Source organism: Lampris incognitus, chromosome 15 (assembly GCF_029633865.1).
Source record: "Lampris incognitus isolate fLamInc1 chromosome 15, fLamInc1.hap2, whole genome shotgun sequence".
Taxonomy (NCBI): Eukaryota; Metazoa; Chordata; class Actinopteri; order Lampriformes; family Lampridae; genus Lampris; species Lampris incognitus.
The window spans coordinates 29595506-29621202 of NC_079225.1; the positions used below are offsets into that span (position 1 = coordinate 29595506).

General features: G+C 42.3%; 2 protein-coding genes across 4 annotated transcripts in view; both read right to left on the bottom strand.

Moving 5' to 3' along the window:
- Positions 1-1323: 1323 nt before the first annotated feature.
- yy1b (YY1 transcription factor b) lies at positions 1324-13961 on the bottom strand. 2 transcript variants are annotated; one of them, XM_056294506.1, is made up of 5 exons: positions 12538-13961; positions 11518-11680; positions 5768-5828; positions 4211-4369; positions 1324-2450 (listed from the first exon to the last, which is right to left on the bottom strand). In XM_056294506.1, exons 1-5 carry the CDS (start codon positions 13064-13066, stop codon positions 2268-2270), a joined length of 1095 nt encoding a protein of 364 aa, XP_056150481.1. In that variant the 5' UTR covers positions 13067-13961; the 3' UTR covers positions 1324-2267. The 2 variants fall into 2 exon arrangements, with proteins under 2 accessions (XP_056150481.1, XP_056150482.1); XM_056294507.1 differs by having other exon boundaries at positions 11518-11668; positions 12538-13959.
- Positions 13962-14080: 119 nt separating this feature from the next.
- The window catches only part of evlb (Enah/Vasp-like b), a 51399-nt gene continuing 39782 nt past the window's right edge, over positions 14081-25697 (bottom strand). Inside the window, exons 4-13 of one of the 2 annotated variants that reach the window (XM_056294623.1) lie at positions 25284-25350; positions 20532-20605; positions 20103-20356; positions 18842-18939; positions 18578-18614; positions 18295-18346; positions 17960-18020; positions 17803-17863; positions 17073-17130; positions 14081-15798 (exon numbers count right to left, since the gene is read on the bottom strand). In XM_056294623.1, the coding sequence (XP_056150598.1) occupies positions 15761-15798; positions 17073-17130; positions 17803-17863; positions 17960-18020; positions 18295-18346; positions 18578-18614; positions 18842-18939; positions 20103-20356; positions 20532-20605; positions 25284-25350 (800 nt within the window). In that variant the 3' untranslated portion in view covers positions 14081-15760. Of the gene's footprint in view, positions 15799-17072; positions 17131-17802; positions 17864-17959; positions 18021-18294; positions 18347-18577; positions 18618-18841; positions 18940-20102; positions 20357-20531; positions 20606-25283; positions 25351-25697 lie in introns of both variants that reach the window. The other variant, XM_056294622.1, reaches the window with a different exon arrangement.

Sequence of the window (25697 nt, forward strand, 5' to 3'; positions counted from 1 at the left end):
AGCGGTCCGAGCCCTTCGGTGTCTTAAAAGTCGACGAGACACGCAGAAATAAATAAATCAGGTGTTTTTTCTTCAGGGAAGAACCGACACGGCTTGGCTCGCCCTTGTTCTGTATGTCCCCATTTGGGAGAGCTCAGACAGCCCCGCGCGTGACATGGAGGAGTCATTTCCCAAAGCCTTTCGCCGGAAACACGAAACACGCTCAAACATCGCAATTTACAGAGAGGAACAGAGTCGGACAAGGATTTTCTTTTTCTTTTTTTTACAGCCGACCTTCGTTTCGCAATCCGAAGAGAACTTCAGCACTACGGACAGCGCTGAAATAGACTCGTGTTCATCTGCAAAACAAAAAAAAACTTTTAAAATAGAATTCTTTCTGAGCAGATAAGGGATAAATTTTGTAAAAAGCAAGGTTGGGGGAAAAAAAATATGCCAGCGAGATGCTGCGGTGTTTTGTCCTCCACGGGTTAAAACTTTAATGAAGACGAGCTTGTTGTTTTGCCAGCCGTGGGGAAGGAGGATGTATTAAATCCTAATCATTTTCAAGCATGCAGGACACACAGGACACATCCTCCACAGCTGACGTCAGATGCTGGGACCCCGCCCGTCCCACAGAAACCGTGCACCTTTGCACCCCATCAGAAAGTGGCAGATCATAAGCACCAGCATGCATCCATCCATTACCCGGACCGCTCATTCTGCTCTCAGAGTGGCCGGGATACTGGAGCCAATCCCAGCAGTCACTGGGCCGCGCAGAGGTGTAAAAACCAGGTCCAGAAAGTAAAGGTCCAAACCGTGTATTTGCTCCAACCATGTTACTAAACCAGCTGATTTCATTAAGCAGTTTTCCCTATACCTAGATGAGGAGTGGTGTTGACTAGAATCTGCTGGTGTGGTGGGTGAGTAGAGCAAATACATGGTTTGCACTTTTACTTTCCGGACCTGGTTTTTACACTTCTGACACGCGGGGAGACACCCTGGACAGGCCGCCAGTCCATCACAGGGCCCACACACACACACACACACACACACACACACACACACACACCTAGGGACAATTTAGTACAGCTGATTTACCTGACCTACATGTCTTTGGACTGTGGGAGGAAACCGGAGCCCCTGGAGGAAACCCACGCAGACGCGGGGAGAACATGCAAACTCCACACAGAGGACGACCCCCAAGGTTGGACTATCTCGGGGTCGAACCCGGGACCTTCTTGCTGTGAGGCAACCGCGCCCTGTGCCACCGTGCCGCCCTAAGCACTAGCATCGCCGTCTAACATGACTGGTGATACTGCAATCAAAACCATGGACTAAACAGGGTTGGAATGACCCATTTTATTGTGGGCAGTTGGGATACATGGGAGTAAATATCAACAAAGGAAGTTAATGGTTGACACCTGTACATTACATTCTAACAGAAAGTGATGGTCTCGCAGTCAGTTTAATGTATGTTTTCGACAATTTAACCAAGGCAGGCACCGAGTACGTTTACTTTACTCAGGGGTTCTGCATGAAGACAGTCCATAGAAAAGAAAGCAACTCATGACTAAAAGTTTAATTGGTTAACACTTTAAACCACGCCTCTATGTCTACATAATTTCAATACAGCCATACAATACAAGTATACAAGGTTATTTTGTGGTTAGAGAAAAATACAGCCGAAGTAGGTATGGAAATGCAAACAGGTTTGTTTTTTTTTGTTTTTTTTTTAAACCATCTTAGGGTTACATGAGAAAACAGGTCACACAAGGCGAAAGCATTTCATAAAATACTTATTTCATTTAACGGAAGGAAAGGAAGAAAAAAAAATCATAATTTTAGTAAACATAGCCCAAGTTAAGTGTACAATATGCACACTGTGAGGAAAAGGAAATAAAACCTATGCAGCAAAATTAATTTAAAAAAAAGAAAAAAAAGAAGACATGACTGGATTGCTCAGCTCTGTGGTAAAAATAGTCTCTAATGTTTGTCCATGGGTTCCATCTTCTGGCAACCGGGTGCCACTGGAGGAAGGGGACTGTGGTGGCAGGGGTAGGCCTCTGGGGAAAAGTCACTGTATTCCTCAGCCATTATAACGGCAGGGGGGGAAGGGAAGGGAACAAAAACAATTGCCTGTCCCTATGTCTCAAGTCTTTTTTATCTCCTCTTCTTGATCAAAAAGTCTCACGCTTTCCAATTCTGTCTTCGAACAAGGCTCCGGGTATTTTCCTAGTGATGATCTCTTTTTCCTGGGTATGTGTGGCTTGAGGCTGGTGGGAGGGTTCTCATTGGTTGTTTTTAGCTTTGGCGTGTGTGAGAATGTGAGACTTTAAGTTGGTAGACTGGGCAAACTTCTTATTGCAGCCATCGAAAGGGCAGACGTAGGGCCTGTCTCCAGTGTGGATCCGTACATGTGTGCGCAGGTTGAAGTCCAGAGAAAACCTTTTCCCACAGCCCTCAAAAGTACACTGAAAGTAAAAAACGACATGGAAGAACTATTGTGATAGTTGTAATTTTCAAATGAGCAATTAGGCATATCTTGGGCACATCTCAGCAGCCATTATACAGAAAGCAGGGAAACTCCCTGAGCAGGCCGCAAGTAAAGTCTTCAAGAGATTTCTATGCATAGGCGATGGCTTGAGCTTACACTCTAGTCCATAACAAGTCCCCTGCTACTACCAGACACACATCACACCCAGCTGTGTGGTGAACAAGTCATCACAAAGTTTGAACCCCTAATCACAGGGAATCATCTCACCCAAGTTAATACCACACAGAGCCCTTTCCCACCGTCTACCATAGCTCCAGTTGGCTACGAACAAAGCACTAATTTTATTGCCTTTTTTAGTTACAAGTGGGGCAACAAATTATAATTTATAGGTCAGGACTGACGAAAGACTCGTTAGAAGAAATACTTGTTTTTTTGTTAGCACACCCTCTAATTGTCAGGCGAATGAATTACCCAAAAATGAATTATCTAAATAATCCAAATGAATTATCCAAAAAATTATAATTCAGATGAATAAAAAAAATAAAAAAATCATTGCCCCCACCAGCAGAATGGGCTTGCTCAAATCCAAAATAGAAGACAGTACCCTGATCATATACAGTAAATTGAACAGGCAAGATTGATTTATCACAAACTTTGAGGATAAAGAAAGATATCCATCTTGGGGTGCAATGAAAATGTTACTATGAAAGGCAGTAATTAGGGGTGCACGATATTGGACTTTTGCCGATATCCAATATGGCGATATTTTACAACTCATTTTAGCCAATTGCCAATGCTGATAACAATACATGCACATATTTGTTCCACCTAATTACAGAGAACATCAAGTCTCTCCTGTAGTGGACTGAACTGAAGCAGCTACACTGACCACGAAAGCCATGCGCACCCACACGGGCATCACGCTGCTGATCTCTATTTTTACGTGGCTGGTCTACTTTCTTTTTCTATGTGCCAATATGCGGCCCTCCAACAGACGAGTACAATCTGTTTAAACATGGTTAAAATAAATAACTCACTGTACCAGAGGCAATGCAAGGCAGCAATGCAATCACGCGGGGTTTTTTTCGTTGCACATTAAAATACTTGATCAAATCGATGTGTATCCATGATCCTGCTGTCAAAACAATCTAGTTAATTCAGTAGCAGTTAAAGCATTTGCCTCATATCTTACCCATTTTCCAAAGCAGCCTACTTGAAATCTCCTCCGAAAATATGGCGGGCATGCACCCGCTCACACAACACAGACGCAGTTGGTGTAGCAGGTAAAAAAAACAAAAACGCTTTGCCCCACCTACATGACACCCTGCGTCCGTGCCTGGTCAATGGTTCACGTCGCGTGCGCATAATTAAAGCATAATTTTATCAGCCTGTCATATTGGGCTGATGCCAATATTTCATTTTAAAGCCTTTATCAGTCGATACCGATTGTGTCCCAACATCATTGTGCATCCCTAGTAGTAATAAATATAGTAATTACTTATTATTTATTATTATTATTCGAAGTAAAAACCTAAGTATCCTGAGTCACAAGTCAGAGGGTAGAAGAACCGTCAAGGAACTCTTGTTTGTGCTCTTGCAGTCTATATATTGTTTAACTGCAATCTTGGTCTTGGTAATAGTGTAATTTATCTGGCATTTCTTGAATTACAAAATGTAAATATCTGTATGTGAGATGCATATGTGAGTGTCTAGAGTGCTGCTGGTGCAGATGCACACCTGGAAGGGTTTCTCCCCTGTGTGTACAAGTTGGTGACGTTTGAGTTTGGAGCTCTCCACAAAGGCCTTTCCACACTCGGCGCAGACATGCACACGGGGTCCGTGGGTGTGGAGATGCTTCCTCATGGCGGAGTTATCCCTGAACATCTTTGTACAGCCCTGGGGACAACAGAGAGTTACACTAACACCAGTAGAAATACACCCACACACATTTAGATGACAATTTTTTGCATTGGGGTTTCCTCATGTTACCACAATATTTCACCAGAGCACTGTAAACCAAACTACAATGAAAAATTTCCTATACCCATTTGTATCCATTGCTTGGATTATGATTCAAAGTGAAGCTGTCTGGCAAGTTCTGAAACACTTGGGGTCCTAGAAGGTTTCGAAAAGCATTTTGTTGGCTTCCCAAGTAATGGGAAGTCTTCTTTCTTCTATAACTGCATGGCAATGTTGATTTGCCGCGCACCTATTCTGGCTTCCAGAAAACACGACAATGGCTAGTCAGTCGCTGCTAACGTTAGCTCTTGGTAGCCTTTCTAAAAATGGAGCAGCAACAAATTCAGCCAGTCCCATCATCATTGAAGGCAAGTGTTTGGGTGCATTTTGGATTTTACAATCTCCCAGGGAAGAAGGAGCTTGATTTGCAAATCGAAAGTTAAGTATTTCAGGAAAATTACAAATGTTGGGTCTCACATCATACGCCATCATCCAGAGTTGAAAGAAGTGGAACAACAACCTCCTGCAACATGAACAAACAACCAACGCACACTGCACCACTTTACCAAACTCCCAGCCAATTCTAAACGGCCAAAAAAAACCAAAAACAAAATAGATCCATTGCCTGTTTCATTTCAAAAGACCGGCATCCCTACAGTGTAGTCGACAATTGAAGGCTTTAGATTTATGAGCCAGACAATTGAGCCAAAGTACGACATACCATCGCGCCGTTTTTCTATTGAGAAAGGTTATGTTTGCCTTTGTGTGTTCACATTATTGGAATCAATTGATATAACTTTTTCAAATATAAAAACTACATAATCCTATACACACTTTAGTCTGCTTTCATGCCATAATTTGCCACACCACCTTTCGTAGCCCCCAGCGGACTGGAATAGATCCTGAAATTAGCCCCCCCGTGTACAAAATCTAGAATTGATTTTGAATCAGGAATCCTTTTGAATTGAAAAATCGATTTTGAATTGAATCATGGCCCTTAGAATCGAATCGTGAGATTCTGAAAGATTCCCACCCCTATAAAAACCCATCTCACAGGGGGGGTGCCACCTTGGTCTATTAATAAGACTGGGGGGAACCCTACCCTATCTGTTGAACCTGTAGGGTTCAAACAACCTGTAGGGTTAGAATTTCCTTCAAAGCGTGAGAGAACTGAGACATTGTAGAGGACTGAGTGGATATAACCTTTTCCCAGAAATTATCAATTCCATTTGTTCCGGAAATTAATAGCACAACACTAATATGATAATCCTCTGAAGGTCAGTTCTAGTTTGGCTATGACATGGCATTTCTACTTGGCAGGGTTGTCAGACTCACTTTATGAGGGCAAGCTATCGTCCTCGGAGCATCATCTTCTTTCACTTTCCTGGGCTTCATCCTGTTAAAAAACAAACATGCTGAGATTTTGCAAACACACGCCCACAAATACATGATTATGTTAAAGGAACTTCAGAGGACTTCATTTAACACAGAGATTCAGTTTACTTTTATATCCATCAATAGCCAACACTTATATGCAAGGCAAGTTGAAAGCAGCCACAATGAAAATATTGTACCTAGATAGAGTGTGGGTACAAATTTGTACAGAGTTATGCATACTAACTGAACTCTTGATTACAATGAAGGGGCATACTGGATAGATGAGTAAACAAGCATGTACAGACTGTTACAGAGTACTTTGGGATGCAGTGAGTGGATGCATTCCAGCAGAGTGTAAGGCTGCTCTTCGAGAAGCCTAGAAGAGCCCCTGGACTGTTACTACCTTCATATATTAGACACCTTCACAGTTTCCGTTTTATGGTAATTGCCGGTTTTTTTACTGGGAAAATCTGTTGAAGTCTGACATACTTAATTCTCTCCAGTCACAATGTCCAATGAAAATAACTCCCTCTAAGCGCAATTTGAATTTTGTTAAAATAGACTAAAATTAAATTTCCACATATCCGTCCATTTAAAAAATGGAATCTTTTTTTAACGAATGTGTAAGCTAGTGGGCCAAACTGGCCAAGGTAGCCTGCTTGATCCCCATCTCCAGTGTGCCAGTAGAGGGCTCTCACTGAAAAACCGAATCAAAACAGTAGAGCTTGACCGATAAATCGAAGTGCCCATATTATCGGCTGATATGAGTTAATTGCAGATAAATCGCTATTGGCGTTTATAACGGCAGATAAATTACAACCCATTAAGACCCAGACATTGGCGTGTATATCCCTTTAGTGTCGGATTGATGGGAGCCCGTTTTAGATGTCATCGTTTTTGAGACACGTGACCGATGAAATGTATCATGACTTGTTGAAATACACGTGGGGAAGGCAAAATGCATTATGGGATACATTTTTGGTTTGTTTTTTGTTTTTTTCAGGGCCCTTAGTCAGTCTTAGCCTACGTGTGGATGGCAAAAAAGTTCCGAAAGTTGCGCTTCAAAAAGTGACAATGGCTGACGACCTGAGCATGGGGAGAGTACAGCAGTTACTTTGAGGAAGAAAATAAAAAACAATGAATAAGAAGATTCAAACCCAGATTATGTTATTCGGTGAGTTTGCCAGATTCTGGATTTTTTGTTTATTGATTTTTGAAAAAAAAAAAAAGTCAATGAAAATTAGGGGAAGGGAAATAATTTCCAATTAAAGCCAAAGGTTTAAGCGCTCAAATTAATTTCATTTCATGTTTCTATCTGCTACAGAGGCTGAGAAATAGAAGTTTTAGTGAACGTTGACAATTCTGTCAACTTTTTCAGAGAACCCTCAATTTTTAGGAGGTTGTTTTCAAACAATGCCTGAGGTTTTAGAATATATTTTTTAGAGGGTGTCTTAGATCATAATGGGTTAAAAAAGACAGAGAGACAGAAGATGGATCCTTAAACTATGTTGTAAGTCTTGTCGCTGCATAGTTTGCAACTCCACTGTTGGCAACACACGTGTACGGAACGTCACAAATCACAACAATCAGCTGACCCAAGCAGAGCGGGGAGATCATCTGTGTACATGATAAGTCGATGATTTTCACGTGAAATGCATTACTTAAATAATGATGATCCCCTATCACTTCTCCCGTTAGCCTAAACAAGCCCGACAATATTCATGTCAGCCATGCCTGGTTTTGCTGCAGTAAAGTGAAAGCCGGTGCTGTCGGGCAAACATCTAAATTATGTTTAACTTTATGCTACTTGAGTGGTGTACTCGATTGTAGATGTATTTATGAAACAGAATGGCAGTTCTAGCGAGCAAACAAAAAAACGGTCCTATCATTTCTCCCACATCACTTCTAAAAATTCTCTGGCAACATAGCTTACAGCAGCTTATAACGCTGTCCATTGCTAAATGAGGTTACCCAAAAAGCTAGCTAAGATGGCTAACATTAGTGAGAGGTTAAACTATACTGTTCAACTTATTCTGCCTAAATTAAAAAATGGTTAATATATTCGCACATCTGTAATTACAGTCAGTGCATTAGAAATGATTAAACCAGAGGGGACACGTAAATAAACATGAGCTGAGGGGCATCTGGATAGTGTCGCGGTCTACTTCGTTGCCTACCAACACGGGGCTCACCGATTCGAATCCCTGTGTTACCTCTAGCTTGGCCGGGCGTCTTTACAGATACAACTGGCCATGTCTGCGGGTGGGGAAGCCGGATATGGGTATGTGTCCTGGTCGCTGCACTAGCGCCTCTTCTGGTCAGTCGGGGCGCCTGTTCAGGGGGAAACTGGGGGGAATAGCATGATCCTCCCACACACTACGTCCCCATGGCGTAACTCCTCACTGTCAGGTGAAAAGAAGCGACTGGCGACTCCACGTATCGGAGGAAGCATGTGGTAGTCTGCAGCCCTCCCCGTATCGGCAGAGGGATGGAGCAACGACTGGGACAGCTCAGAGAGTGGGGTAATTGGCCAAATGCAATTGAGGAGAAAAAGAGGGGGGGGGGGGGTTAGCCAAGCAAATATCTAGCATGGCTTGGTAGCCAAACAAAGCTATCTAGCTATACATGGTCAGCAATAGACTGATACTGAGCAGTACTGATGTTTATTTAGCTATTTATTTTATTTATTCTTTATTTAAATGGTCAACAATTGATTGATATTTAACATACAGTGCTGATATTTATTTAACAATTTATTTTTTATTTATTCTTTATTCAAATGGTCAGTAATGGCATGAAACAGGCTTGTACTGTCTCATAAAGAATTTACTTGACTCACTGGATTATTTTTATATATATATATATATATATATATACACACACACACACACACACACACACGACAAAATTAAGATAAAAAATAAAAATAGGTGAAATAAGGTGCAATAATGTGGAAACACTGGGAATATGGCAAGTACTCTATTTACAAAATTTTAAATGAGAATCTTTAAATAAGTTATTCACAGAATGAGAAGTGTAGACAGAGTACGGGCTTTATGCAGTGTCCCTGTACAATGTATAATAATGTTAAACAAAAAAAGTTAATTAAAGAATATTTAAGAAAGCATCCTTCTGAGTACGAGCATTATCATATCGGTGCACAATTATATTGGTAATTGGTGAATTTTTCCCTTCTAAAATCGGTATCGGCCTTGAAAATCCCATATTGGTCAGGGTTGACAAAAGATCGCAGCGAAGTTGCCTTGGGGAGGACAAGGTCACAAGGCTCATGTGCATTACAAGTTGTGGAGAGACCCTTGGCACCTTTGATTTCAAGTTGGCAGCTGCACGCTTCACTGCTGCGAAAAAGAAGTACAATTATATGAGCTACAGGTTATGGTTGTTTTTTTGTTTTGTTTTCCAGCGTTTTTAATTCTATTTTATCTGAGCCTGAGAAAAGACCTATAGCATTGGAAACTACTTGATTTCAAGATGGCAGCATCATGTCATAATTAAAATGTTACAAACCATATAGGCATGTATTTATTTTTGTTATATAGTTTTTATTCTGTTTAATCTCATCTAATATGTAGGCCTAAAGCTGAAGGAAATGCTTGGTGTTTACGTGTTGCACCAACAAACGTAGGCTAGTGTAATATTGATTTATTTATTTTCAAAACAGCGTGATCCACTTGAGTCTATTGATGGAACTTATTTTATTTGGATAAAGTAGTCTACTTTTCAATAAAAAAGAAATATACACTTACATGCCTTGATGATGTCATTCTTTATATAGCCTGCCTATCAACTGTTTTTAAGCTCAATAAACACAGATAATATTTGACCGGAATTTCTCTTATTTGTCCAGGATATTGGAATCTTCTCTGACACGTGGACCGGCACCATTTTCTAACGGAAACCTTGGACTCCTTATAACTATACAACAATCTGTAGCATGTAGGACCAAACTGGCCATCAAGCAAATGCTAAAAGAATTTTCAGACAGGACTGCAGCGTTAGAAGAAAATGTAATTCTGATAAGCAGGGGAATAGGTGTGTGGGGCAGGGTATACTGTATCAGCGGCAAGTTGCTTGCCTAGTCTGGTAACATCTCGGATTAAAATTTCTTCATGATTTGAGACTAGGGCTGAATGATATTGGAGGGGGGGAAATCAACATACCAATATTTTTGTTCTTTGGAATATGCATTGCAATACTAAAGAATAAAAACAAGTTTCAATTTCAACAATTTCAACCAAATAAATTCAGCTTTCAACTTTAACAGCGCTCCATTTGCAAAGAATGTATCACCCTAGGAATGATTAGGGTGATATTAGAGGGGGAAACAAGGAAGATGCCCAAGAAGTCATTAAATCAGAGTAAATTACATTATTTGTCAGATGTGGAAGAATGTTGTCCTTCAAGTGACCTGCTGCATGCTCAATAATCCAGGTAAGGAAATCACACAAAGTTGAATCAGTTCACCTGGACCCAATGTTAATTGAGAGAAACGTTTCATCACTCATCTAAGTGACTTCTTCGGTCTCAACCGAGCTGACAATGTCACCACTGACACAGCGGCTGGGGAAAGGGAGAAATCCCACATTAAACAGACCCTGGGTAAGTGCGGTTATCCTAACTGGGCATTTGTCAAAGCCAGGAAGATATCTCAAACAGCACACCAGCCAGCCGATCGAAGAGAGGAGAAGGACAAAAGCTGCCTAAGCGTAAACCAGTGGTGATTCCGCATGTTGCGGGAGTGTTGGAACAGTTGAGACGGGTATTTTCCAAACATCGTGTCTCAGTTACTTTCAAACCCCAAAACACACTGCGCCAGAAATTGGCCCACCCCAAGGATTGGGTCACCCGACACAAACAGAGCAATATAGTGTACGCTGTTAAGTGCCGGGAGGATTGCCGTGACTTGATCAGGGAAACCAAACAGATGCTGGCCAAGAGGATGACACAACACAGAAGAGCTACCTCGCCAGGCCAGGACTCTGCAGTCTACAGCTATGAGGATGTGCACATCCTTGATAGGGAGGAACGCTGGTTTGAATGGGGAGTCAAAGAGGCCATCTATGTGAAGAGGGAACAACCATCCCTGAACCGAGGGGGGAAGGCCTAAGAGTGCATCTGTCACCATCTTACAGTGCTGTGATTGCAAACATTCCCCAGTCCTCTGTGAACAGTACACATTGCCATTGTAACTATAGTTAACGGTCACGGCAATTCTCATACGAAACTTAATTCGTTGTTTTCGGTCGTTATGCCACTGCATTGTTTATAAGGGTGGGGATACCTGCAGTCAGTTGAGACTGATGACGTCACTTAGATAAGTGATGAAACGTTTCTCTCAATAAACGTTGTGTCCAGATGAACTGATTCAATTTTCTGTGTTGTCCTACAAGGGTAGTCATAAAAAGGCAGACCTCTCTAGATTTTCTTTCCATCAGTTTAAAGCCAAACATGACTGATGGTGATGAGCTCAATCCTTTGTAATGTCGAGTACTGCACACGTGTATATCGTGATGTCGATTCTGAAATGATATATTGCACAACCCCATTTGAGACCAACGACAGCCTACATCAAAACGGTGTTAGCAATGAGTACGTAATAACGGACCACGCTTTCTGGGCGTTTGTGGCTTTTCCCCCTCAAGGCGCAGATGTGTTTGCTTTGGGATCAGAGACAAACGCACACTCACCTGGCGAACTCGGCCAGCTGTTTGGGGTCTGAGAGGTCGATCCCCGGGATGCCACCAGGGGGCAGTTTCTTCCCCGTCATGTACTCCGAGTAGTCCGGGGGGGAATTCTCTCCGATGATTTGCTCCTCAACCACCGACTCATGGTCAATGTCTTTATTGTCATCTAGAACACATTATAGAGACTGAACCGATAACATATTGACGTACTTCAAGTACAAGTCTGCCGGGCTGAAGATCAAAACTTCATCAGCCATCGCACCCTTGTTACATTTGAAAAATCTATACGAGAATTATAGTTTTCCTCAGTTTTGATATCAAAGTTGTCCGTATTTTACAATTGCAATACGAGTTCAGCAGATGTGGCTCACAAAAAGCTAAACGTTAGTTGCAATTAACGACTGGTTGATGAGAACCTGCGGAACTTACCATTGCATTTGAACTCATGTCATCTGGCAATGAGGGCTGCTTACCAGTACCGCCCGCCATAGCTAACGTTAACAGCTAACACTTAAATGGTTTGCCGTCCAAGATAATAACTATAACGGTGCATTTTAGGACAGCAGGTATCAAATAGTATCATCAGCCACTGCCGGCTGTAAAGAAAGCGAGGCAAAGCTCGCTGAATTAATGTGCGCCACGGTCAGCGGCCTACTACTGTCAGGAAAACCAGCAGTACGCTCTCTTCCCCCAGAGCGCCGCCGCCATCTCTGCCTGGCCGAGCCATCGCCATGTTTTCGGGCCGCCGCCATACTTACTAGTCTCGGGGAATATGGCGGCGCCCAGCGACACCTAAAACATGGCCTCCCTTCAAAACAAAAACATTTCAATGTGCAAAAACGCGTTTTCGCGTCGAAAACTCGCCACGATCGCCCTCCGTCTGGCGGTGCGACGGACTACTCCAGGAACTAGTCTGGTGCAGGAGGACAACGCCCTGCGAAACGAGGCCTCCTGCCCGGGCTGACGAGCAGGCAAGAAACAATGCGGGGCTGTACCTGACAGAGACGACCAGGCTGTACTTACCCGATGCCCACATCGTAACAGAAAACTCCCCCTCCAGTGTCTTTATTTGCACCTGCTTCTGCTCCCATTTTCTACCGCCGCCTTCCGCGCCGCTTAAATAGCTCTTCTTGCCGGATTTCTTCCCGCTGCCGCCGCCTCCTCGTTTCACCCGACCCACCGAGCTCTTCCCGGCCACAGTCACCAGAGTCTGCTCGATGTACTCGTCCTCCACGCCGGGCGCCGGCACCGGGATGAGGATCTGGTCCTCGAAACCCCCGTCGGCGTGCAGGTCCGAGTCATCGCCGCCCACCACCTCCTCTCTCGTCTGGACTAGGATGACTTCTTGGTGGTGGTGGATTGAGTTGGGGTCGTCCGTAACCAGCGGCTGAAGAGCAATCATGGGCTGGTCGTCGTCGTCGTCTCCCCCGACCACCGTAGTCTCGATGGTCTCCACCGGTATCGTTTCCACCTCAATCTCGTGTAGCTCCACTATTTCAGCCGGCATCTCCGAGCCGTCCGCCTCAATATACAAGGTGTCTCCGGATGCCATGTTGAATTCCGCCAGCTTGCCTCTCTCATTCAAGCCTTGTTGTGCTGGTTTTTTCTTCTTCTTCTTATTGCCCCACAAACACACACACACACACCCCCCGCTCCTGCCTCTGTGTTCTCCCTCTTCGATAACAACTCTCCACTCGGTCCCACAGTCAGTTCTCGTCGCCACTACGCTCTTACACACCGAAACACCGCGAGATTTGCTAATCCTAATAATAGGCCCAGTTGTGGAAGAGCGTCTCAGGACCCTCTCTCTCTCCGGGGGTCCACCGTGATTTTCAGATGTGGCAGAACTGGCTTGATTTTAACTTTCTGTTGATACGCAAGGCAGAAATGATAGTCAAACTCTGAAAATATGTGCGAGAATCTAAAAACTCCAATATCTTGTACCACAGTTAGATAACGAATACAGTTAATTTAACAGTGTTTATTCAGTGCATCCTACAAGCCTCACAACACTTCATGAGAATCAGCATGATTTATAATGAAGTTGTACATTCGATTGTTTTCAATATAATTTCTATTACAAGTTTGATCTCCAGGTGGCAGTATGGAAACATACATGCTGACCTAGTCCCTCTTGCACTTGGAACCAGCAACACCTCAGCTGAGTCCACTTTTAAAGGGGAATACAACGCAATTAAAAAGGTAATCCGTTTTTAGAATTTTGCACATTTTTTTGAATTTTCCAAATTTTCTCAATCAACTTTTTGTAAGTGTGGAAAATCATTCCACTTTCATTCCAAAAAGTCATTCCAAAAGAGAATGAATTTGTTGTTTTCAGATAAAATCCTGTTATTATTCTACTTGCCCCTTGACCTCAGTGATTTCCGCATATCTTATGCAAATATAGTATATGTAACAGTTTTTGTTACTAGTTTATTTAGGGTATGTCTTTATGCATGCTCAATAATCCAGGTAAGAAAATCAAAGAAAATTGGATCAGTTCATCTGGATACTTTTATTGACAGAAACCAATGTCAAATCAACATTTCTGTCAATAAATGTATCCATATGAACTGATTCAACTTTCTTTGAATTTATTTAGGATAATTAAGGAAATCGTTATAATTTTCATGACGCTCGCCTTAAAGTCTGAAGATTCTGAATTAATGAACTAGATAAATAATACTAATGTACATTTCATTACAAAAACATACATGCGTATAATAATGTCAAGTCTTTACATGACTTGTTTGTGTTGGCAAGCATCTCCAATAGTAAATACATATCTTTTGATCAAGGGGCTGTAACTACAGCGGTTATGTCAAGTCAGTGAATATATGAAGGAAAACTTCACACATTCAAAAAATATTGCATGTAGAACCTTTTTGTGTTATTCAGGTTTACCACACATTTGTATGTATCTAAATTAGACTATATTTGTGTAGACTAAGGATCCTCGAGTGTATTTTATCGGAAAAACTGGTCTAATTGAAAGTCTTATTTCTGTCAATAAATGCCACGTTTGTATCAGAGATTATGGAATGGAAATAGCTCGGGTGTTTCACAGTTTGTCTGTATTAAGCTGGCTGTATAATTCATTGCACCTGCTTGATAAACCCTGCATTTTAGCTTGATAAAAAAAGATCCAAAAATCAATTGGAAACTCAAAAGTGAAACAACAGCCAGTCCCAAGTTGCAGACTGGTATCAAATTGGCAGATAAAGACACCTGGAGTATAGACAAAAGAAGAGTCGACCTCATTTATCCAAGACATTGTTCACAGTTTTATTTGAATTCATTTTAAACTTTGTATCTTTTTTTTTATATTGTCAAACCGGGAAGCACTTGGTCATAAAAGGAAATAATAACATGAACAATACTTCACCATATCCTTGCAGCCATTAAACATTTTTTATTAACAACATGATCACAAATACTCTGGTGTATTATTTTTTTTTCTTCATTTATTTGTTCATAAGATTGCAATATCTAAAGAACAAGGTTATTCCACCCTCTTTCAGGTCAAGGCCCTTCTTTTTCCATCAATCATTCCACAAATATAGCTGTCTTGGCGAAAAGGATAAAAAATGTCCAGGTGAGATGATGATAAAGAAATCTGCGCGTGCTTGCCATTGCATCTAAAACAAAACCAAATTAAAATGACTAATATAATATAAAATACAAAAGACTGACATAAAATTATGTGCAATAATCAGTTATGACAATCATTACAATCATTTTCCTTATCATTTCCTCATCATTACCATTGTACTCACTAAACTACTACAACTCATATGAACGTCGTTACACTGACAATGATAAAAATGACAGCAGTAATAATGAAAATGATAGTAATAATACGACAAAATTTAAAAATAAACATTTGAAAAAAAAGGTTTTGAATTTTATCCATTTTCTTTTAGGCCACAAACAGGAGACGAAACCGGGCTAACGAACAAACAAACAAACAGAGATTTTAAGAAATTAAAGAGTTATCAGTGCAAGACTGTGCCCCATTCATCACTTTCCCTTCAGTCGTAACCAAAAAAAAAAAAAAGAAAAAAAAGAGAGACATTTCTGTAGTGTCACAACAACACGGCCATGTTGCTTCAACAGCACAGCTACATTGAATGAATGGATGTCACAGTTTGGGCCTTCTTTCCCGACTCTCTCCGACGGGGCCAGGGTCTGCTGCAGGGGCCGTGGGTTTAAGAAGGTGGCTCACGTTGGGGAGTGGCTCCTAAAATTATGTCGTGCTAATTCTACTGAGTTCATGTCTAATGGCTGGGAAAGAGAGAGAAAACATAGGAACCAGGTTGAGGAGATTAGGCAACGATGTGAGCAAAAAACAACAACAATCAGCCTCATACTTCCCTTACCTGTTGTATGGGAAAAAATGCCTGTATATAGTCATTCCTTGTGTATATATCTGAAGATTGTTGTGTTGTTATTCTATGTTAAGTACACTGTGAGAGCCACAAAACCAGTCAAATTCCATGTGTGTGCAAACTTACATAGCCAATAAATCTGATTCTGAAAAGATGGGTAAATTCACCTGTGTATCATGGATAACACTGGTTGGTCCTCATTATTGACTTTGGTAAAATTGTCAATATTTGCACTACCCAAAAATGCCCCCTGTGAGCTATGACCTTTGTTTTTGTCACAGAGTAATTTGTCATTAGTATTTCATGTGCTATTAAAGTCAAATCTTGACATCACTCTCAGCATAGTAGGAGGTTCTTACTGCCCTGAATCCAAATTCAGCTATCGAATCCTGCTACTTTCTTTGCCCACCACTTCAGCTAATTTGGGCAGAGACACCCTGGACAGTTTGATCGCAATTCAAAGTTCCCCTTTCACCGGAGGCAACGGTGCTTATCATTAAACCACAGTTACCAGCGATCAACGGTCAGCCCAATGTGAAGCGTCTACATCTGTGGTGACACCTAGTGGTCAAACACCTACATAACAACTCATCCAGCATCCTGTTTTATACCAACGGGGCAGCTATTTACGTACGGATAAACAGTCCAAAGATTTTAATTCAGTCAAACACGTTTTACCGTGGATAATTAATGTTAGGAGTGTCATTTTTTCCCAGCTTAAGAAGTGTCTTTTGATTTGTCACACACTGTCTGTCACACACCGTCTCTGAACACAGCCAAGTCCCAGGAGGTTGAGGGGCCGTGGCCCCTGAGTTCACAAGACCCTTTATTGATTGCTAACTTTCATGACGTTGCTAGGAAACTATTTCATAACAGCCCAACAGACAGACTGATGATGACATTTCACAGATTGTCCAATCAAACCACGGTATTAGATGATATGATTTATTATCAGAAGCTGCTTGTTCTTCCTGAAATGATTTAATTACGCTGACAATGAGGAGGAGAGTTTCACAATAGCAGCGGTTCCGACATTTGGGGAACTGAACATCAACAAACCATTTAGTTAGATTGGAAAACATGATTTTCATCGGACTGGATTTTTAAAAAAGAGTTAAACTGAAATAAAAGTAGTTTCATTTTTCTAATATCGGAAAAAGTAAAACATACCATCGATGATCTCATCCTTCACTTTGTGCAATTCACGGACAACCTCATCCAAGATTTCCTGGTGGGAAAAAAAAAGAACAAATGTTATTTGTAAGGCACTTTTCAAAAAACTGGGTTACAAAGTGCTTTACAAAGCATTATAAAATCAGAGTTCATAATGACAAGAAAACATCACAGAAGAGCTTAGAGGATGGATTTAATAAAAATACACGATGAGACGAGGGTAAAAGGGAGATGAACAGATAAACGAGGGAAGAATAAAAGATAAAGTATGACAAATGCCTTCACACGAAAGAAAATCTCAAGTGTTAAGAAATGAGTTGAAAGAAAATACCGATTTCATGGATAGCATTTGAAACGAGATGTTCATAATATACAGCAATTACAAAAACTTCTGGGGTTTAGAATTGTTTGGGATAGGCTCCGGCATCCCCGCGACCCTGAGAGCAGGATAAGCAGTTTGGATAATAGATGGATGGATGGAGAATTGTTTGCACCCAATAAACAGAACTGAAGAGGAGTGTTTTATCAGTGGAAAGAGGTATCTGATCTGTGTTTCACCAGCCAAAGTAGCTTTTGACAGTATTACAAAGAGGGATGACAAGCAGGTCACATGTCCTAAAAGTGAGCAGAATTATATCGTGTCAGCTTTAGACAAAAGCCACTGGCTGTGCACTCATGATCGTTTTAAGCTCTGGTGTAAAGCTGATTACCATGTGGTTTCCTTTACCTGTTTCATCCTATCGAGGTCTAAGGCGTCTGTGTCACTGCCACTTCCTACTGGTCGTACCCTGCAAAATAATAATCATATCCTGTTAGATACACAACTATGTTTTTTTTTAATTTCAGTCAAAAGAAATATTAAGCGAGTTACTTCCAGCTCTCACCTTGAAACCAAGGATGACCTCTCTGCAGAGTTAGCTCGGTCCCATGGCTTCTTCCCACCATCTGTAGGACAGAGCAGCGTCGTTAGGCAAAGACCAGAGGCTCAGTGGTCATTCACAGTGCAGGTTTACTGACATTCAAATGAAGATGCTCCCAGGACAGACAGACCAACACACAGACCGACCTAGATAGATAGATAGATCGATAGATTGATAGACCAATAGATCGATAGATAGATAGATATTTCTGGGAGTATGGGAAGACTGCTGATGTACTGATAAGCCAAAACTCCTTTTTGTGTGCTCTTAAGGTTCTTTGCCGTGTGTTGCAAGCCCACCTGAGGCATTTTGTCCACCCCGGGTGCTTGGTGAGGGAGAATTTGGGTCATCCTACAGAGAGAGATGGACAAACACCCATCACTTATCATCATTATCACAAGCGCCTTAATCGTCTTTTGTTTGGAGTTGGGATGCTTGCTATGTTAATTATTAACACCATCACTACTATCATTGCCATAATGAGTGTAATCATTATCATCATCATCATTATCATTTGCAGCCAAATTAGCACAAGTGTGTGGTAGCTTCATGCACTGTTGGCACCCCGCCCTGCTCACTCACAATTTGGCTGTCCTCAGGCTTCTCTGACGCCGCTTTCCTTCTGGGAGCAAAAAGAGGCTTCAAGTCAGCACCAATCATCAGTTCATTCACCTCAAATCATCCTCTGAAATCATTCATCTGCACCATCATAACCAGTGCAACAAGCATCATCGAATCTTAAACAACTTGGTGAATAAAAGGGTTCAGTGATTTGCTGTGTCCAACGTGAATATGTGATTTCTACTGCAAATGGCTTTATGGCTACTTGGGCTCAAACGTCCTGACCTTCGCGCCAGCAGGGCATTCATCTCCTCCATCAGTCCCCCACTGCCTCCGCTACTCCGGTTGGCATCGTTTTTGGTGGCTGAGGAGTTGTCCTCCGGCTGAGGAGAAAAGAGAAAAGCAGCACAGAGAAAAGTAGACGAGCAGAGAGGAGAGAGGATAGAAAAGAGAGGAGGAGATAGAACAGTACGTGAATTAGGGCACCTTCTTGTGGTTTTTGAATCCCGGGGAACTCACAGTGTTGTTTTGTTTTTTTTTAGAGGAACCGTTCTGAATTTTCAAAGTCTCTCCCTATTTTATACTCACCACTCATGTAGTGCATAGGTAGGTTGCGTTTTCACAGTCATCCATCCTACTCTTCATCATGGAAACACGGATCCAGCTTACCATCTACAGTTCAACGGGGGGGACGAATTCACAATCCTCGATCAGGGCCAAAAAAAAAACACTCCGTGATTCAGCCGAAGCTAATGCGACGCTACAGCAATCTAATAAGTCGAAGCGAATTTGAGCGGTCATTTTAAAACTTAACAGTCGTTTTTATGGTCAGTTATATTTCCTGCTTCACAGCCTACAAGCAATTACGGCTAGGAGTTACTCTGCCACGGCACAGCAAAGCAGCAAACACTTGGAGGAAACTTAGCAATAAAAACAGGTCGATTTTGATAATGACCGCTCCAATTCACGACGACAGGCTGCTGTAGCGTTACATTAGCTTTGGCTGAACTGTGGTGTGGGTTTCTACACTGTACGAGGAACATAGATCTGTCCCCCATCAGCTGCACTGAACTGTAGATAGAAGCTGGACCTGCATGCCCAGTATGAAGAAGTGGATGGATGACTGTGAAAATTAAACCTAACTCTGTACTTACTACACGAGCAACGAGTGTCAAATTGGGATAGACCACAGAGAATCCACAGCACTCCTTTAAGTCCAGGCATGTTCTCACTTCTTTTTCTCCCACCTGTGCTCTGTGTCGGTTACTCAGCTTGAGAGTGTTTCCTTTCCAGAGCTTTAGAACCAATTATGTTAACACACACCGTCAATAAATCTGTTAATTGGACTTTAAAGTCTAAATAAGATTACCTCATACAAACATAAACCGTAATCTGCAAAAGTGTAACCGAACTGAAGGTACGTCAAAGCCATTCCCTGCGTGCTCCAGCCAGACAGCATAATCCACGTGTAGCCTGCCTGTCTAAACACAGCCACTTGAAGAGAATTCAAGTCAAAAGGTCAAAGGTACAAAGAAGGGCATCTCACTCTTTGAACGCGGCGCAGTTTGGCCCCGGCGATCATCGCGGCGAGTCCCGACGGGGCAGGGGGCTCACCCCCGTGGCCTCCTCCACCGCCCATGGGGAGCGGCGGTGGAAGGGGAGGAGCAGGGGCCCCCGCTGAGGGCGGAGGGGGCCCCGGGGGCGGTGGAGGTGGTGGGGGTCCACCGCCCATGCTCATGGGGGGAGGCATTACAGGGGGGGCCACAGAGAGCACCACCGGGTGACCCTGGAAAGGAGAACCTGGGTGGAGGGAGAAAGACGGAGAACTAAGAGGATGTAACACACACACATAAACACACACACGTTCTCTACATTTCATGATGTTTCCAAACACATTTTTTTTGTTAATCGAGAGGATGAAATAGGAATGTAATAAAGGCATCCTCCGTGAAGACCTGCATGCTTTGTTAGGTACCTGAGTTGGAGGACCGTCGCTCCCGTTCCATGTGTGCCTGCATCTGCTGCTGCTGCTGCTGCTCCATCATCTGCCTGCCGAGAGAGCCGGGAACCAATTTCAACCACCCTCAATTGCAACCGACGCCTCTCACCTCCTCATTGTCAGGTAGGCATCTCACATTGGTAACAGGAGAGAAGCCCCCCCCTTACTTAGATACATAGCGCACTACCAGCATTGCGGGACTTTCAGGAGAACGGAGTGACGTTGAAGCAGCATTAACATGGGAAAACCAGAGTCTGAAACTTTTGCCATCACCCTTAGGATTGACATAAATCTGTCACGCTCACACTCATTCACTGACTCGGTCAGTCATTCAGTCAGTGACTTTATCATACCAGCTTGCCAGTTAGAGAAAAGTGCTGACCTTAGTGCATCAGTTGATGTCAGTACCTTTTACATATTTATGTATAGTTTGATGGGCTTGTTGAGTGGCGGGGGCCTGTTTGAGACACGGGGCTGTCCATCTATCAGGACTCACAGGACTGTGTGATTGTGTCACACAGCTTACTGATCATAGTGTGGCATGAAGGGATTTTCTCTCTCAACGTGCGCTCAACACACACACACACACACACACACACACACACACACACACACACACACACACAGTCAAACACACTTTGCTCTCTGATTCACCTTCGTTCGCCTACCCATCCCCTGTTCCACCTCCCCCGGCCTCCCATTCATCTCCCCAAAGCCTCTGATGTGAGAAGCATATGTCATGACTCGAAGCAGGGAGAGGAGACAGCTCACAGAGAGGAAGTGGAGTTTTCCAGCTGTGTGTTGGACAGGAGATGTGCTGAGCCAGCAAGCCCCCCCCCCCCCCACCCCACCCACATCTGACAGCAGCACACAACGGGAGCAGAGCTGTCAAGCAATCCTGCAGGATAGTAGCTTGCATTAAAGGGTCATTGTTTGTTTTTTGTTTTTTTTAAAACCTGGGTCTTATTTTCATAGGTTCTGCCATCGAGCAGATCAGTCTTGATATCAGTTTATTCGCCGGCTTAATTTAGGAGATTTTGGACATGGAGCTACTGCTGGATATCGCTTTCCAGTGTTGTCTTATGGGGCAACTGAACACAAGCCTTAAACCTGTTCTTTCAACAACAAAAAAACAAAAAATAGCCTGGTGCATCAGTTACATGATTTCTCATTATCTATGACTTCTCAGTTATGCTGTATTGGTAAAGGGACAGAACTTTCTAATTTTTTTTCCTATGAAGCAATAGGAGTTTTAGCCAAACGTGACTGATGGACCCAATTTGCCCTACATTGCATGCTTTGTAATGTAACTACTGTACATGTGTATATTGCAATGTCAATTCTCGAATGTTATACTGTTCAACTGTTCAGCCCAAGGGGTCTCTTTCAATTTTTCAGAAGGACAACGTCAGTCATTTAGTTCTTGAACTATAACCAATGCAGAAATCAGGCCTGGCTGCTCAGACAGATACGGTAACTACGACATCATCAGTCTGAATCCATCCCAAGAGCTTTTGTTTCAGAGCTCCCCCTCTCTGTCTGACCTATCATTCTCCACCATCCTTTCTAATAAAAAAAAATCCTACTTTCACCACTCTCTGTTAACTGCGCTGCCAACTGCCTGCCTGCCTGCATAGAAATATTACAGGATCTGGAGGTACAGAGAAGCACGAGGCCCTCCATGAATAAAGCCGTGATTAAAAGCAGAAATTTTTACAAAGGTTAACATGGCCCCATCTACAAGCAACGGTCTAAAGACTGACGTTTTATTTCTATTCATTATATCAAGGTTTAAATTCACATTTTTAATACAATTTTAATACAATTTCAGCTATCAATCCTTCACTACACTGATCGGTTGATTGACATGAATTAGTCATTTGTCAATCTGCAACTCAGTCATGCACGCACACACACACAATTTAGGGATGTAACGGTACACAAAAGTCACAGTTCAGTATATTTTCGGTACAGCGAGGGGAGAGGAAACAAAACATAATATGGCTTAATTTTTTCCCAAACAGTCTGCCAATACTGCTGCAAACGACTGCCACCCACGAATACAAAAGTAACATTTACTTAAACGTAAATCAAAATAAATATTTTCGCAAATAAATAAAAAATATAACAAAATAAACATCTATTAATGAGCAGCATTTAGAAAATGAATTGTACTGTACTTGTATTCACATTAGCAGCGTTCAGCTTCACATCAGGACTGTGCAACATAAATATTCTCTCAAATAATCAAGCACAAAACCGTCCAGACCCACAGCGCACCGGACGCACACTGCGAACACGTCCTAGTGACGCCACTACTAAACGTCCCTCTGGACCTTCTTTAATGATTATGCCTAAAAACATGATTACTAAATTTGAATGTGAAAATAAATCTTTAAGTCACATGATAAATCCTACTTGTATTTGGTAAATTTCACATACATAAAGCGAGGTTCTCTTGGTCCCTCCCAAACCTTGGTGCTTTTCTGGTTGAGTTCCATATGTACATAGACACATTGGCCCTTATTCATTCATTCATTCATTATCCAAACTGCTTAGTCTTGCTCAAGGTCGCAGGGATGCTGGAGCCTATCCCAGTAATCACTGGGCGGCAGGCGGGGAGACACCCTGGACAGGCTGCCCGTCCATCACAGGGCCACATACAGGGCCACACATCACAATATTTACAATACTGGGATATCTAAAAATTCCCAATATGCATCAAAATACACATTAGAAACTGTGATATCCAATCGGGAGGCACCTGCTGATTCCATGCCCTAGATTTCACTGATGTTTATAAAGACAACGTAATATTTCAAAGTAAAATCACTGAAGGACAGCAGGTTTGCAATTAATGGGGCAGTCAAGCAGTCAAATCTTTAACATGCAGAATATTGGTTTAAACACAAGGTTGACCAGGATCATTAAAATTTGGGACAAATGAACTAATGCATATTCAAACAAGTAAATCAGTTGTACATTTTAGAAATTTTAGATTGCTTTCACTCCCCTTTACCACGCCAAGGTTACAAATTTTTTGAAAAAAAAAAACAAAACTTTTATGACAAACAGAAAGTGAACGCACACTGTCATATTATAAAGAACTATTTTCTGTAGCCCCTGGTTACGTTTCATCGACTTTATTTAGGTTATTGTTTATTTATCATGTTTAGATACTTTATCTTTAAGTGAATTAATTTGTTTACGTTGCATATTTCCTTTGATTATCTGCCTTTTTCCATTTTCGCTAGTAGAAATTTAAATTTTATAATAATGTATATATTTCACTTAGCAAGATGTCTGACTGTATGTTCATAACTTCAATTAAAAAAAAATAAATCCGTGAGTGAGTGATCACAATTTGTGACCCATAGCCCATAGCAGCACTTTCACAGCGCGGTGGGAGAAATATTATAAGATAAATATCAATAAAGGTGCAGCGTTTAGAAAATTAGCCACACTTGAACTGTGCTGGATCTTCAAACGCTGGTTTATCTGCGCTCACCGTAACTACGAGACTGCGCTTTGCTCAATTATCGGCAATCCCTCTGTGGCTCTGTGTGTGTGTGTGTGTGTGTGTGGGGGGGGGGGGGGGGGGGGGTTGGCTGAACGTAGCAACATCCGGCCTTTTGTGAAAGTCGCCCGGGGGGGGGGGGGTAAACTCTGAGTTTTAAATTAGATTCCGCTCCCAAAAAAGTTTCCGCATGTGCAGTGGTTAAAACAACTGTGCATTCATTTGGTACACGTGCGTGCCGAACTGAAAGACCCATACCCAACATTTTAGGTACGAATACGTGTACCGTTACAACACACACACACACACACACACACACACACACACACACACACACACACACACACACACACACACACACACACACACACACAATCATCCGTCACAACACAGCCATAATCCTTTGTGTTGGGCCGGGGCAGGCCACAGGCACTGTTTAGAAGACAGGGGATCAGATAGAGCCATAACTCCCATCATATTTGTTCTCTTAAGCCCCGGCATTTGGCATTTGGATAAACTGATAGGCAGAGCAGAAATAGCTTTAAAAACTGCAACAAAGACCCAGTTGTTTCAGCCTCAGAAGGAGAGAGAGAGAGAGAGAGAGAGAGAGAGAGAGAGAGAGAGAGAGAGAGAGAGAAGAGAGAGAGAGAGAGAGAGAGAGAGAGAGAGAGAGAGAGAGAGAATCCTGTGGAAGGTACAATAGATAAAAGGTTTGTATTTTAGCAGGGCCATGGAAAGGGCCTGGAGTATAATCTCAAATACAACTCATCTGTTATCACATGTGCTGCAACCGGCCTCCATGATCAAGTATAAATGAGTATGTTTTTTTAGTTGACATAAGGGCTCTCTCTCTCTCTCTCTCTCTCTCTCTCTCTCTCTCTCTCTCTCTCTCTCCTCTCTCTCTCTCTCTCTCTCTCTCTCTCTCTCTCTCTCTCTCTCTCTCTCTCTCTCTCTCTCTCTCTCTCTCTCTCCCCCCCCCCCCTCTCTCTCTCTCTCTATCTGACAATCATCCCTGTCTGTTTTGTCCTGTGAGGAGATGGGTGAGAGAGGGGAAGAGAAGAGAAATAAAAGGTTGGCTAAGAGAGAGTCTGGTTATTTGAGCTGCTATGTCTCCCCCACCCGCCTCTTTTGCACAACTCAGCAGTTATGAGGCTAATGTTTTTGGAAGTGGTTGATATTCATTTTGGTCCAATGTCAGACATGAACTCTACCTGGCTCTCTGAGCCTCGAGCTCTTCTGTAGTTGGCCCATTCTGAACTTGGCGCTGGATAGCTGGACCTATAAATTGAGAGATAGAAAAGAGGAGAGAGGGGGAGAAAGAGAATGACAGTTAGAAACAGAGAAAGAGAGGCAGAAAGAGAATGAAAACAAGAGAGAGAGAGACCAGTTATCATTATTGCCCCTTATGTATGTATTACCATGGGAAAACAATCATATTATAAAAAACGTTTGAGTCCAATGTGATAAATGGAAGTTGAAACAAGCATAGACTCATCTAGTTATCCATCAGCAGTGGAGTTATAACCAATCAATATGTATTCAATAATAATCAGTAATCAATAATCAATAGTTATTAAGATTTCAGTATTTTTCAGGGGCATTTGTATTCACAAGTCGTCAACATG